The 16492-nt window shown below is 39.4% G+C and overlaps 1 protein-coding gene across 4 annotated transcripts in view; it reads left to right on the forward strand.

Moving 5' to 3' along the window:
• The window catches only part of SPARCL1 (SPARC like 1), a 55952-nt gene that overhangs the window by 14102 nt on the left and 25358 nt on the right, over positions 1-16492 (forward strand). For 2 of the 4 annotated variants that reach the window (XM_023198111.2, XM_023198109.2), the window contains exon 2: positions 16227-16291. The exons of 1 other annotated variant lie outside the window; for it this stretch is intronic. Coding sequence is in view for 2 of the 3 variants with exons in the window: in XM_023198109.2 (XP_023053877.1) it covers positions 16238-16291 (54 nt within the window). In the remaining variant the exon portion in view is untranslated. Of the gene's footprint in view, positions 1-10913; positions 11016-16226; positions 16292-16492 lie in introns of all 4 variants that reach the window. One more of the 4 variants, XM_023198110.2, reaches the window with a different exon arrangement.

Raw genomic sequence — 16492 nt, forward strand, 5'->3', positions numbered from 1 at the left:
AATAGTGGGATGAAGGAAAGAAAGAAATAACCTAAGGACTCTAGTAAAGGGATGAATTAAAGCGTCTGAATTATTCATTATTGGGGTTATTAAGCCATTTTCTGCCTTATGAGTGTTTCAAAGATATAACATCTTTCATTTCAGTTTTACAGTTGGTGAAATTACCAAATAACTGTAGGATCACATTTGAATCTCAAAACAACTCCAGAAGATAGATAAGAAAATGCATTATTATTTTTCCTCTTTTGTAGATGAAGAAACCAGTGACTTGACTAAAGTCTCTTAGCTGGTAAAAGGCAGTTCAACTCTGGAACTTAGATCTTCCAGTTCCATACCAACTGTCCTTTAAACTATGCGGCTGCCTTTGAATAAGCTCATGCATTTGAGCAAAATAATATTTATTTAGTTTCACATCAATACTGCATATTTAAGTCTTTGAGAATAATAACTCTGTGTGTTCCAAAATTTGTCTCATTCTTTGCATTTTTCATCTGGAGTTTTATTTTCTATTTCTGCAAAAATAATCTGTATTTTGTAGTCAGTGCACACCAAACTCGAATGTCTCAGAATAAATGACTTTTTACTCATCCAAGAATAAATGGTATTCATCATACTTAGCAAGGACATCATGGTTTTGATTTTTCAAAGTACTTTGCAAGCATCAGCTAATTAAGCCTCCCTGAGTCTTCAATATGACAGTTGTTTTCAAAATATCTCTCATTTCCCAGGAAAGTTCTCCATTCTGTCTTACTTACACAAATCAGCACATTTGCTCAGTTCTTAAAATAAGAAGCTAAAGGCCATGAAATTATTTTTGATCAATATGTGGCAAATACAATTAGCTCAGTGAGACAAAAATGCCCAGTGACTAGTCTGAAGGACAACGTGGAACACGATGGAAGAACACAAGGCGTTGCATAGGCTAGATACTGGATTGTCCCACAGGGTCCTTCAAAAATAAAACATAGGCATCTTCTTTATAATTGAAACTTGGAGGGGTTTCCTGCTTGGATCATTCTAAATGACATGACCATACTCTGCATTTAAATTTTGTTTTCAATTACAGGATGGAAAAAACTCTTAAAAAATAGTTCCATCTTTGGACTCAGTAATAATCAGGGACCATGCAGTAAATGTTGGCTCTCAAAAAGCCTGCACAAGTGGCCATCTGAGGTTATATGACAATCCCTAGACTTGTTCTGTGCCTTAAAATGTCTTCCATACAGCCACGCCAGGATTCTCAGCATTTGATAGCTCCTTTTGGATTAAGAACAATGTGAACATACCTCTTACCTGAGAATAGAAAGATATTAATTCAGGAATAATTTTTTGTTGTTGCTTTTAGATAGAGTCTCACTCTATTGCCCACGCTGGAGTGTGGTGGCTCAATCGTGGCTCACTTCAACCTCCGCTTCCCGGGTTCAAGCAATTCTCCTGCCTCAGCCTCCCGAGTGGCTGGGATTACAGGCGCCTGCCATCATGCCCAGCTAATTTTTGTGTTTTCAGTAGAGACAGGGTTTTACCATGTTGGCCAGGCTGGTCTCAAACTCCTGACCTCAAGTGATCTGCCCGCCTCAGCCTCCCAAAGTGGTGGGATTGCAGGCATGAGCCACCATGCCCAGCCCTAATTCAGGAATATTCTTATTTCCTCAATATGGTTTAGATGCATGCAAAAAACAAAGATTTACAAGTATAGAATATAGGATAGGTGAGTTTGTGTTTAATGAGTGAACTAAAAGTAAATATGTTCTGGAACTAGCTCCTGGGAAGCTTGAAATCCCCTAGGGGAGGAAGATATGGAAAAGGGGAGGAGAAACACTAAGGTTCCTTTCCCTTATATCACACTTAATTCAAGACATATGTAGTTAATACAAGAAATAAATGACTCTAATGATGTTACCAATGAGAGGCAGCAGGTAGAACAATGGAAATAATAAGCATTTGCATGTGTAAGGTACTTCAGAGTTTGCAAAGAGCTTCCTCACCTCAGTGACTACTTTGACATTGGAAGGAACTGTTATTCCCATCCGATAGATGAAGTTTGGAGAGAGAGTAATTTGTTCAACGTAGTATTTAGTACTTGGCAAAGCCAGGGCCCAAAGCCAGAACTTCTGGCTTCCAGTCTATAGCCGTTCACTGGTCTGTTTGGGGAGAATATTGGCTACTGAGTCCAAAGCTCAGCATTTCTAATTCTTGCTCACCTCTTAAGCCTTGTACATTCAGCCAAATAATTTAGACTCTTCAAGCTTCTGTTTCTTTACACTTAAAAATTATATCCCTCCTTTCTTTATTGAATCAAATGAGAGAGTATATAAGAAAACACTTCATAAATTGTGAAATGCTAAATAAATATAAGGAAGGTATAACTAAATCCATCTTAATACGTTAATACTCCTTGGAACCCTGCCTCAAGACACCCTTACAGTTAAACTTTCCTCCCTTTTGTGTTAAAGAATAAAGAGTTCCTCCTTCTCTTTGGAGTTAAACCTTTCACATGTGCTTTATTTATTTATTTATTTATTTTTTGTGAGACGGAGTCTCGCTCTGTGGCCCAGGCTGGAGTGCAGTGGCCGGATCTCAGCTCACTGCAAGCTCCGCCTCCCAGGTTTACGCCATTCTCCTGCCTCAGCCTCCGGAGTAGCTGGGACTACAGGCGCCCGCCACCTCGCCCGGCTAGTTTTTTGTATTTTTTAGTAGAGACGGCGTTTCACAGTGTTAGCCAGGATGGTCTCGATCTCCTGACCTCGTGATCCGCCCGTCTCGGCCTCCCAAAGTGCTGGGATTACAGGCTTGAGCCACCCCGCCCGGCTCACATGTGCTTTAATAGTAGACCAGTAAATATGTATCCAGGACTTACTAAGATGGTATCGTCTCACTTAATCTTCATACCATTTTATAGACAATGAACTGAAGACCCCAAAAGCTACACAATTTGCTCAATTATGCAAATTAAGTATCAGAGCCTATGACATCCTATTTCAAAACTTATGGCTTTAATTGTTATGAAATATTTTCTTGCTAATGGTTTTGGCAACTGATCTGTTTTTCCTTGTTGTGGTTATCAGTTGCTGTAAAACAGTATGCCCTCACATTAAATGGCTTAAAATCACATCCCTTTATTTGCTCATAATTATTCAATCTGGATTGGGCTCGACTGCATGATTCTTCTGCTGATTTTGTCTGGAGTTAATTCATTTGGCTTCAGTGAGCTAGGAGCACATCTGGGGCTGAATCATCCAGGAGGGTCTGTTATCCTGCAAGGTTCTGGCCATGTGGTCTTTCATCATTCAGTAGTCTGGTTCAAGCTTTTGTACAGCACGGCTGATAGCTTCCACCAAGAGGAAAAACTCCAATGTGCAAAGGTTTACCAAGTTTCTGCTGGCATCATGCTTGCTAATGTCACATTGGTCAAAGCAATGTTAAGGCCCACGTCACAGGGAAATGAAGCCCAGAAGTTGCGGTTTACTGGGGGTCACCATTGTTTACCATATCTCCTCTCTTACCCTTTATCTTCAATTTTTCCTTATTTACCTGTCCTTTCCCTTCAGCACAGAAGGAAAATCTGGGGCCGGGCACAGTGGCTCATGCCTGTAATCCCAGTAATTTTAGGGGGCTGAGGCAGGTGGATCACCTGAGGTCAGGAGTTTGAGACCAGCCTGACCAATATGGTGAAACCCTATCTCTACTAAAAATACAAAAAAATTAGCTGGGTTTGGTGGTGCATGCCTGTAATCCCAGCTACTCAGGAGGCTGAGACACGAGAATCGCTTGAACCCGGGAGGCGGAGGTTGCAGTGAGCCTGGATCACGCCACTGCACTCCAGCTTGGAAAACAGAGTGAGACTCTGTCTCAAAAAAAAAAAAAAAAGACAGAGGAAAGGAAAGGAAAGAAGGGAAGGGAAGGGAAGGGAAGGGAAGGGAAGGGAAGGGAAGGGAAGAAGGGAAGGGAAGGGAAGAAGGGAAGGGAAGGAAAGGGAAGGGAATCTGAATGATCACATTCAAATACAAATATAAATTTCCTGTAACTGCACATTCCCTTTAAGCTACTACCTTACTCTCCTTTGCACAACCAATCAGTTTTAGAGTGGTCTACACTCACTGTCCTCACTTCATCACTGCCTGTTCACTCTCCAATCACTGCAGGCTGGCATCCAGCGACACCACGGCAACAAAACGGCTCTCCCTGAGCTCCTCAATAACCTCTGCACTTCCAGAGGCAGCGGATAATTTCCTGACTTTGTTTGCTTTGAACTCTCTGTGACATTTAACACTTCCCTGTTCTCATGTAACTCTTGTTTCTCTCACTGTTTGTATCTTTAGCTCTTCCCACCTCTGATGGTGCCTAATGATCTTCACTCCCCAGAGTTCTGGCTCCAGCTCTCTGCTCCACTGGTTGAATAATTGCTCATGCTACAGCATCCAAACTACATCTGTAACCCCAAACTCCATGCTTACCTCCAGACCTATTTACCCAAGTATCTACTAGATATCTCTACTCAAATTCAACAAGCCCAAAACTAATTCACTATCTTTCTTCTAAAACCAAACCTTCCTCCTATAATCCTTCACCTTGGTAATTAATACCACCATTTACTAAGTTGCTCAAATTAGAAATGTGATAACTCAAGACTTTTCCTTCTCATATTCCTACAATATCTAATTCGTCATTAAGTTTTACCTGTTTTTTTTTTTTTTTTTTTTTAATTATTTCTTAGAACTATCCAGTTGTGTTTTGGTAAATGAAAAACCCATTCTCTGAGAGAGGGAGAGGTGGATGACACCTGATGGTTTTCATGGTGTGATTGATCCTCCCACCACAAATGATTTTGATGCAGGATATTTTCTTGACCCCTTCATGGAACTCGTGGCAGGGTTTCCCTGTTTACTCAGCCTGCCCTGCTCAATCCCTTGCAGGAGGGATTGTGCAAGTGAATGAGTGCAGGAACCTGAGCAAGCGAGGGTAGGAACTGGCCACTTTGGCACCAGCAGGAGAAAACTCCATGTAGGCCCCTCACCAGCGTCCAGGTGAGGGCACCTGCCACCCCAAGCCCAGAGGGCATGTAACCATACTCTTTTAGCTCCACCATCTGCAGACAGCAGTGTGTTATCAGCTCAGTGAGCCGTTTGCCTCATCACGTGGGGCAGCTGCCTTCCGCCAGCAAGGGCAAAGGGCCAGTGCGACTGCCTTTTTGGGTACCTGCATGTAGTGTGTTCGAGTTCTTGTCCAGTGCCCAAGAGGAATGAGGTCACACAGATGAATTGAAGGATGGTTAATGTGGAGATTTGTTTTTTTTTTTCAGTGATGAAAGCGGCTCTCCGTGGACAGGGGAGCTGGAAAGGGAATGGAAAGGGAAGATCCCTCTCCTCTGAATCAAGCCACCTCTCTCCTATGTCCAGGCGCTTCTTCCCGACATCTAGCTGTTTCTTCCCTCTGCTGGCTGAGTTCTGGGGTCTTTACAGGCACAGGATGGGGACAGGGCAGGCCGTAGGTAGTTTTGGAAAAGGCAATATTCTATTATAAAAAGACATTATTCAGAAAGAAACAATCGGGAGAGAATGGAAGTTTTCACTTTGGGCTGTGGGTTTCAGGCTTTTCAGCTTGAAGGTGGGATTTTGCCAGGGACCCACCCCTGTATGCCTACAGTTTCTCTGCCTCCTGTTGCTATTTATTTTAAGGTACCAATGTGACATCACTGAACAGAATCAGGAAGAGACATGCAGAACACATATGGCATTTCCACCAACAGATATAATAGATGTAAAAAACCTCAAAAGAGTAGATAATAGTAAAATAATTATGAAGTGATGAGTTTTTACTATTTATTTTCTTTGTTTTTAATATAATTAATTTAATTATACATGTATGTAATTTAATTTTTAATTGATGGCTTTAACAACCAACTCAAAAAATTCTTGAGATGTAACCAACAGCTCTCACAAACCAGTACAGCCTGGATCTATCCCTCTTTTCTCCACCCCCAAGACCACAGCCAAAATGTAAGGCTCTGACCACCTCACCTTGATGTTACAATTGTCTCTCACAGGTCATGCTACTGGTCTGTCCTCCACACAGCTGTCACACATGCAAATCTGGTTATATCATCACCCCTGTCCACAAATGTGTGCACACACACAGAGACATACACACATGCATGCACACACATACACACTTACAATAATTATTTGGGTCCCTATAGCTTTATGGCTGGAATTTTTAATTTTTTTTTAATGCACTATGACTTTTACAATATGGCTATCTGCTTGCTTTTGAGCCTTGTCTACCGCAGCCCACTTCCCCTATTGACAGTCTAGAGAACCAAATATTAACATCCTGGAGACTCGATGCTTCTGCAGCTTCACCCATGCTGCTGCCTGCCACCCTGTAGAGTACACTTCTCATCCTTCATACAGCTAACTACTGTTTATTAGTTTTCAAACCTCAGATCAAGAATTACCTTCTCTGGAGGTCATCTCTATGCAGTAGTTAAGAACACTGTAGTTAAGAACACAGACCTGAAATCAAACAGAATTGTTAAATATCTGCTCTGCCATTTCTTGGCTGTGTAACCTTGAACAAGTTACTTGATCTTTATGCCTGAGTTTCCTTACTAGTGAAATGATTACAATAATGTGCTTACCTGATAGAATTGTTCAGAAGATCTAAAGAATATGTGTGTGCAAAGCTCTTAGAATAGTGCCTAGAACTTAAGCACTTAGGACATAGTAAAGTTAGCTATTATTAACTACCTAACTTAAAAATGCTTCCGATCTCTCTTTCCATTGCATTATGTATGTAATCATCACATTACACTATATGATTTTATATAAATATATTATATATTTATAGATACATTATTAGTATATAGATACATAGATATGTGTATGTAATACATATGTAGATACATGTATATAAGTATATAGATACATATATACATATACAGTATACATATAGCCCTCAATCTGTGGGATCTGACACTATCTCCAGGTACACATATATAGTATATACATATATGTATACTACATATGTATATATGTATCTATGTACTTATATACATGTATCTATATATGTATACATTTATCTATATACATATATACATTATATACATATATGTATCTATACACACACACATATATATGTTTCATCCATGGTTCCTGTCTCATAACTCCCATAGACCTTGTTATAATGTTATAATGTTGGTGCACTTTAGGCCTCATAAGTGGACCTCAGAATAACAGGATCTCTCTCTCTAATCTTCTGTTTTTTTACCTGCTACTTTTTCTCCCCAAGGCAGGACTCTAATCTTCCCCTGCCTTTACCTACCTTGTGAGATCGTAGGTCATAAGACCCCCCATTTCAGAAAGGGTTCTCTTCCATATTCTGGAGGAAGGAATGTTGCACGGAGAGGCCAAGAAGGAACCCAGCACAGTGACTCATGCCTGTAATCTCAGCACTTTGGGAGGTCAAGGTGGGAGAATCATTTGAACCCAGGAGTTCAAGACCAGCCTGGGCAACATAGGAAAAAAAAAAAAAAAATCTAATTACCCAAGTGTGGAGGCAATCGCCTGTAACCCCAACTACTTGGGAGGTTGAGCAGGGAGCACGCTTGGGCCCAGGGGTCGAAATCACACCACTGCACTCCGGCCTCACAGTCAGAGTGAGACCCACCTCAAAGGAAAAAAAAAAGAGGCCAAAAAGAATCTGAACAGATGGGCCTTGCTGGGTTTCCCTACTCCGCCTTTGAGCACTAAAGCATACCCTTTTTGTCTAAACACATTTCTATGTGGTTGTCAATGGTGCCTATCCTTTTATGAAGTCTCCATAAAAGGCGCAAGGGGACAAGGTTTGAAGAAATTACAAGATAACTGAACCTATGGAGGTTCCTAGAGGGTGTGTTCTGGGGAGGGCTTGGAATCTCTGTGCCCCTTCCCCCATACCTCGCCCTTTGCATCTCTTCATTTGTATCCTTTGTAATATCCTTTATTATAAACCAGTAAACCCAAGTAGGTGTTTCCCTGAGTTCTGTGACCCACTCTAGCAAATTAATCAAACCCAAAGAGGGAGTCATGGAAGCCCAACTTGAAACCAGTCAGTCCGAAGTTCTGGAGGCCTGATCTTGTGACTGGTATCTGGGAAAGGGAAGATGTCTTGTGAGACTGAGCCCTCAACCTGTGGGATCTGACGCTATCTCCACTTACACAGTGTCAGAATTCATTTGGAAGACACTCAGCTGGTGCCTGCTGCAGAGTTGATTGCTTGCATGTTGATGACGAAAAATCTTCCACATTTGGTCACAGAAGTCTTCTGTGTTGATGGTAGTGTGGTGTGAGACCAGAGGAAAAGCAATTTGAGATTTTCCACATGCAGAAACTCTTAAGACAGAAACTATATGTCCCTGTACTTAGGCAGTGTTTAGTAAGCACTCAGTGAATGAATTTAAAGAAATGAATGAGTGATGCAAGCTCTCACCAACTGGACATTCTTTCCTGTTGATTCATTCAGCTACATTTAGATTTAGGGAAATGAAGGGAACTTGTGAGATCATGCGGACAGATTCAAAGATAAATATTTTCTCAAATTTAATTAGCTGTGCATGTTGCTGTAACAAACAAAGTCAAAAAGAAATGAGCCTTATGACACACAACACTTTTGATAATTCTTGCTTCCCCTTTAAGTTGTACCATTTGTAAGAAAATAGGATAGCATTCCATGTGCCTAATTCCATTGTTACATGTGGTGAATGTCGGAAACACTCCTGGCATTAAAAGGAGCCTAAATGTGTGGCCAGAATGGACTTTAATGTTCTACTGGACAATTTTTCTGACCTCACAGCAAAACTTAAATTACATTATTTTCTGAGAATCTAAGTTGTTGATTCAATAATCACAACTTAACTTATCTGGAAGATGAGAGAAAAAAGAATTAAAATTTATTGAGCATCTCCTAGGTATCAGGCAGATTTACAGGTATCATTTTTTCTAAGTCTCACAAAACTGAATTAGATGTTTTATTAGTCAAGGTTCTCCAGAGAAACAGAATCAAAAGGAGATAGCTAGGTAGGTAGGTAAGTAGACAGATATAGATAATGAGGACTTAGTTCACGTTAATGGAGCCAGTTCCAAGATCTGCAGTCAGCAAATTGGAAAACCAGGAGAGCCAACTGTATAGTTCCCATTCAAGTCTGAAGACCTGAGAACCAATGATGTGAGTTCTAGTCCAAGTCTGAAGTCCTAAGAATTGGAGGGCTGATGGTGTTAAGTCCCAGTCCAATGGCAGAATATCAATGTCCCAACTCAAACAGATAGGCAGAGAGAGAGAAGGAATTCTTCCTCCCCCTGCCTTTTTGTTCTGTTCAGGTCCCCAATGGATTGAATTATGCCCACTCACATTGGGTACAGCAATCTGCTTTATTCTGTCTACCAGTTCAAATGCTAATTTCTTCAGAACACACCCTCAGAGACACACGCAGGAATAATGTCTAAGTAGATATCAGGGCATCCCATGGTCTAGTCACGTTGACATATAAAATTAACCATGGCAGGTGTTATCCCCATTTTTAGATGGGGAATCTGAGGCTTAGAGGGCTAAGTAACTTGCCAAAGATCATATAGATGGCAAATGTTGCTCCAGACTTCAAATGCATGTCTCTCTAATCTGAAAGCACCATTCTGCTTCCACTAAACCAATGGTTCTCAATCAGGGCGATTTTGCCCCCCATGGAACATTTGGCAACGTCTGGAGACATTTTTGGTTGTCCCTAGCTGGTGGGGGATGGGGGCTCACTACTGACATCTAATGGGCAGAGGCCAGGAATGCTGCTAAGCATCCTACAATGCACAGGACAGCCACCCGCAACAAAGAATCATCAAGCCAAAATGTTAATAGTGCCAAGGTAAAGAAACCCTGCACTAAATCATACTGTTTTGTATTTCTATAGTTTTCAAAAACAGTAGAATAGTAATAACATACTGATCTAAAACATAAGGCTAGGCACAGTGGCTCATCTCTGTAATCCCAGCACTTTGGGAGGCTGAGGTAGGAGGAATGCTTGAGGTCAGAGGTTTGAGACCAACCTGGGCAACATGGCAAGACCCCATCTCTACAAAAAAATACAAACAATTAGCCGAGCATAGTAGTGTGCACCTATATCCCCAGCTACTTCAGAGTCTGGGGCAGGAGGGTGACCTGAGCCCAGGAGTCAGAGGCTGCAGTGAGCTATGATTGCAATTACACTCCAGCCTGAGCAACAGAGCCAGACCCTGTCTCAAAAATAAAAATAAATAAATAAAATAAAATATAAGTGACTATAGTTCCACAAATCTAATAAATATTTGTGGAATAAATGAATAAATAAGTAAACGTTGAATTTAAAATGTAGAGGAAAGAAACTGCATTTTTCAATGATTATTTACAATTAGCATTCACTAACAGGATAGAATGTTTTAAATTATCATCGATAATAGAGTCTATATATTTACTTTAAGCATGAATTACTATATATAAAATATTTTATTTTAATACAATAAAAATCATGGAATATATGTTAGTGGGTTTAGTAGTTTCAAGGGAAAAGATAGCAGCAATTTAGGGTTCATAAAATTAATGGAATTATTTTCAATTTTAGAATCCTAAAATATTAGGGCTAGAGGATCATCTAGGTCTCACTCTTCATTGTTCATCACTTGAGAAAACTGTATCTAAAAAAGGGCAAGTGACTTTCCCAAGGTGTCCTGGCAGTCAGGGACACTGCTAGAGACAGAATCCAGCTCTCCTGACAGTTTAATGCTTTTCTCGTTGTAAGGTGTTTTTCAATGTATTGGAGTTTGGGGCAGCGGGGAGAGGTTGCTCCATGTTTTTACTTAAATACATTTTTCTTTCATTGAAAACTGAATTCCTATGCTTTTTGCCTTGTTTAGACCATAAGATATTTTATTTAAAGAAACTTTTGATATCAAGTAATCCAACCAACCTTCTAAGATAAGCCTTTTCCTTCAACACAAGAAAGTGCATTTTACCAAGTATATACCATCTTACTACTTAAAATGTTTTGAACTTTTTCTTTAAAAACTCAAACTCAAAGTGAAATCTCAATTCGTCCCAGTGGTGTTTTTTTGGTTTGTTTTGGGATTTTTTTTTAGTTTTTGCCCCCCTTCCTTACACCTTTTCTGTAAGAGGTAAAATGGAGAATTTTCAAAATAGCTAGAAAAAAGCTGGACTAGGAGCCAGGAAATCTCGCTTCAATCCCCGCTCCCCTTCTACAGAGCTCGGTGACCTCCAGCATGTCACACTGTAGGCTTTCTAGGCCTGTTCTTCATCTGCCACATCCTGGGGTTGTTGTAAAGATCAAATAAGGTAATATCCCATTTGTAAATTTATTTGGTAAACCCAAAGCACTATGGCAATAGAAATTTCAAGTATATGAAATTTCAAGTATATGCCATTACCCTTTCTAAATAAACATGCATTCCATTGTTAATATTCTAAATTTCTCCTTGTTATATGGAGTCATTTTCAGAGGGATCACTTAGACGAATTATATTTGAGTCTCCTAGTACATGTCATTTTCATTAAAACTGGGAATTGATTAGTCCAGACTATTTTATTTAAGGTTGTAAATTATTGTTTCTCCCCACACCCCTGATTCAACCCTCCCACCCCCTACCCCACCATACACACACACACACATACACACACACACAATCCCAAATCACTTTCTATGTGCAGCTTTACTCTCCATTCTTCCAACTCACTGTTCCCTGGTACAGGTGGCCCACCTTGTGTTATTTGAATAGTGAGATAGGTAAAAATGTGTTCTTGTTCCTAACATGATGAGGAAGCCTATGCTATAGCCCCGTTTTCTTCAATAGAAACTTCATTTGCTGCTACTTTGGGAGGCCAAGGCAGGTGGATCACTTGAGGCCAGGAGTTCGAGACCAGCCTGGACAACATGGTGAAACCCCCGTCTCTACTAAAAATACAAAAATTATCCAGTCATGGTGGCACATGCCAGTAATTCCAGCTACTTGGGAGGCTGAGGCATGAGAATCACTTGAGCCTGGGAGGGCAGAGGTTATAGTGAACCAAGATTGCACTATTGCACTCCAGCTTGGGCAACAGAATGAGACTCTGTCTCAAAAAAAAAAGGTCGGGGGGAACCTTCATTTGCTGAGTTAGAACCAAAGACTCATAGGAATTCCTATGTGTCACACCACAAATGATGATGATAATGATGGAGGAAAATAAGGAGAATATGAAGAAAATATGAAATGGAAGTCATCTGTGGTTAAATGGTGATGAAACATGTACATATGTTGCCACTCCCTGCTAAAATTCCAGAATAATGATAGGAAAAGAATAGTAATAATACAGACTCACAGTGACTAAGATAAAAGAAGAGGAGACAAAGAAGATAAGTGTCAACACATCTTTAGAAGATGGAAGACTGACTTAGAACAGGGAAAGCTTAAACCTAAGAGTCTGCAGAGAAAGATGCCATAGACAAAGAAGGAAGCCATTCACACCGAAGAACCCATGCAAGTTTCCAGAATTGGAGGCACCAGGTGATTTGAAAGGCAAGGTGAGGATAGACGCTGAAATCTGGAGTATTGGTTGAAAGCCTATCAGATTAACTCTTAGATTCAAGATCCTTCCTCCTGCCTGCACAGGCAGAGGACTTCCATGTTTCAACATAAGCAGGAAAAAGCTTATCCTCTGGCTCTGCACTCAGGGTAAGCACAATGTCAGGTGGCAGGTGGAGCCATACAGAAACCTAGGGCTAAGTGAAAAATCAGTGTGTGTACTGAGACAACTCCAGTCTCTTCACTCATCTCACAGAATGCTAGCAAGTTTATATTTGCTTCCCAAGGTAAGAGGTAGGAATTTCTCCTCTAGAGAAAAGAAAATCTCCCTAAAATATATGAGAATGACCTTTGGGGTGCCCCATAGAGACTGTCAGATTCCTGCTCTTGGAACCCTCCAATGCTCCATGGAACTGTTCTTTGGAAGCCCTCCAAGCCCTGTCCATAAAGTTCTAATTGGCTTTCTAGCGACTCACTGCTAAGTACTAATGGACAGCCAAATACGTCAAATATTAGAGAAAAGCTTTCAACATGAAAAACAAAGATCAAAACAAACTAACTGGGAAAAAAAAAAAGGAACAAGAAGGAAACAAAAAATGCAGGATGCAGAGGAAATTTTCAAAATATTTGATTAATATCCTCAAGGAGACAAGAACATATGTCACACTAATAAAGAACAGGACAATATTAAAAAAGAGAAGCCAACAGGAAATAAATTCTCACTCACGTGAAAGCAAAAAAGTTGATCTCATAGAAGTGAGAAGTACAACAGATCTCATAGAAGTAAGAAGTAAGAAGTACAACTTGAGGCTGGGAAGGGTGAGGGGAAGAAAGGAATAGGGAGATATTTGCTAAAGGACATAAAACTATAGCTAATAGGAGGAATAAGTTCTAGTGCTCTATACCACTGTAGGATATTATATATTTCAAATAGCTAGAAAGAGGACACTGTTCCCAATACAAAGAAATAATAACTGTTTGAGGTGATGGATATGCTAATTATCCTTATCTGATCACTATACATTATATGTAGTGAAACATCACTATGTACCCCATGAATATGTATAATTATTATTTGTCAATTTAAAATAAAATTAAAAAAGAAAATGAAGTATATGAATATAATTGTTTTAATCAATAAGAGAGGCCAGGCACAGTGGCTCATCCCCGTAATCCTAGCACTTTGCGGGGCTGAGGTGGGCAGATGACTTTGAGCTCAGGAGTTTGAGACCAGCCTGGGCAACATGGTGAAACCCTATCTCTAGGGAAAAAAGAAAAATCAATGGGAGAGATGGAAGGTAAAATTGAGAAAGTTTCCCAGAATGATGGACACACTATTGAAGAGAAGAGCAAAAATGATTTGAAATCGGAGAATCAACCCCAGAATTCTGATATTTAACTAATATAAATTCCAGAAAGAAAAGACAAAAAATAGAAGGGCAAATCCATTAAAGAACTAACACATGAAATGCTCCCCAGAACAGAAATACATAAATTTCCAAATTCAAAGGGCCTAATGAGTTTCTAAAATAAATGTAAAAGTATCCAAGCTAAGGTGGAGATGGTAATATTTCAGAAGACTGGGGCCAAATGTAAAAATGTAAAAGCATCCATAAAGAAGAAAAAAAATACTATGTTCGTAGAAACTTTGGGGAAAAACTCACATCAGAGTTCTTACTAGCAACACTGGAAATTATCAGAAAATAGACCAATGCTTTAAAAAAAATTCTGAGAAAAAAATTCCAATGTAGAATTCTATATCTAGTCAAACTATGTACCAAGTAAAGGGTAAAACACAGGTATTTTTCTAATATGCAGTACCTTAAAAATTCTGTCTCCTGTGTATGATTTCTCAAGAAACTTATGGAGTATGTGCTTCATCAAAATGAAGGAGAAAACTAAGAAAGAAAAATATATGGGACCTAGGCAGCAAGAAATCAAACAGAAGAAAAAAGACAAAGGGGATTACCAGGGTGTGGTGACCCCAAGTATGAACCCCAGGAGAAAAGCCGCACAGCAGCCTGGAATACACCAGTCCAAAGGAAGCAAGAAATCTGAGACTCTAGGAGTGCCACTTCCAAGGGGGGAAATGAACACGAGGGATTTCCTTAGGGGGTTGTTAATGTTGCTATGTTGTTGTTATTGTTGTTACCATATTAAGAGGAAATTTTTAATTTTGTTGGAAAATTCAGGAAGAATAAGTGATGGGTGCACAAAAAAGTATGTAAAAAGCTTTAAAAGGAAGGCAATTTCTAAATCAAAACAAAACCAAAATATTGTTCAAGAAAAGAAATGTCAGTGTGGTTCAACACGTGCAACTACTACTTGGTTCACCTGTGAAGAATATTACATTGTCACGAATGTTAAATAAAAATTTAAACAAGAATTGTGATAAAATTATTTTAGGAAGAGAAGTGTGTGCGTGTGTGTGTTGTGCGCGCGCGTGCGTGAGAAGTGATAGTTGTTGCAATATTAAATCCCTAGGGTAATATTTAATATATTTTAAAATATCCGTTTAAGCATATTGTGTAGAAATATTGGGATAAGTAGCAGAAGAAACTGCTTAGTTTCTTTATAAACCTCAAAGTCTTATTTAAAACTCTGCGAATGTGTTTATGATTGCAAAAAATAATTTAAAGGAGTCATCTAGTATGTCTGGGAGATCCATAAAACCTCCATTAAATACTAAAAACTAACCCTAATCCCAGTTAGAGATCAGACCACCAGACTCAGGGATACCCTGCAAAAAAATGTAGGCTGCCCACTACTTTCAAGAACCACAATAATATAACTGGTGTGTGGGAAAAGCCTTAGACCCAGAGTTCATCTGGAGACGACTTACTTAACCTCTCTGAGCCTCACTTGTCTCATTTCTAAACTTAAAGAGTTCGTTTGGAACTAACTAAACTCAAATGAAAGGCAAATAACAAAAGTGAGAGATCTAGCACAAACGCCAGCATCCCTTACAGAGGGTAGTCTCAACACAGATGCAGCCAACTGTTGTCATGAAGGCCTGTTGTTGCTAAGAGGTTAGATGGTTCAAGAGAAACTGGAAATTTGGATTTTGACATGAAACCTCTGGAATTTAAAATACTGGTTTAAAATGCACAGTGCCTACCAAACCAAACCTATCTGAAGGCCACCCCCAACTCACAGATTGCCAGTAAATACCTCTGAATTAGATGAACATAAATGCCCTTAGGTCTATGACTCTGTGGCAGTGCAGTGTTGTATGACTGAAAATCTTCACTGAATGAATGTGTTTCTTTACCACTAAACAGGCGGCGTGTTTTTACTCAAACTTGACATACCACGTGACTTCATTTCGTGATTTTTTTTTTCATTATAAATACTCACAAATCTTAAGACCTGAGATCTGCACAGCGTCTTTACTCAAAGAAGTACAGTCATAAACAGAGATATGTTCTGCCAAACATGGCCTGATCAAAAAATCAGGGAGTAATTTTCACAGGTACACAACTGAGTAAGACCTGCCATCAGTCTGTCTTTTCAGACATATTAATCCACAAAGATAGAAATCACTTTTATATGCCAAGGACAATATCAAGCTCAGTATTTGCTAAAATTATCTTTCAGTTTTTCGTGAGGAAACTTTTCCCTACCACTGATAATTATCTTCTTGGTTCACAGATCTGGAAAGCATGAAGACTGGGCTTTTTTTCCTGTGTATCTTGGGAACTGCAGCTGCAATCCCGGTAAATTTCCTTTCTTCTGTTATTACATCTCTTTCTCTTAATATTTAATTTAGAAATCCTCCATTTAAAAGAAAATGTTATTAGATAATGGTTTGAAATTCTTTTTTATTTTAATTATATTCTTTATTGCCCAAGTAATAAACAAGTAATTGGAAAACTCAAGGTATTTAAAAAAATTTTTTTTGAACTATCAGGTTCTAC

Source organism: Piliocolobus tephrosceles, chromosome 3, assembly GCF_002776525.5.
Source record: "Piliocolobus tephrosceles isolate RC106 chromosome 3, ASM277652v3, whole genome shotgun sequence".
In the NCBI taxonomy this organism is placed as follows: domain Eukaryota; kingdom Metazoa; phylum Chordata; class Mammalia; order Primates; family Cercopithecidae; genus Piliocolobus; species Piliocolobus tephrosceles.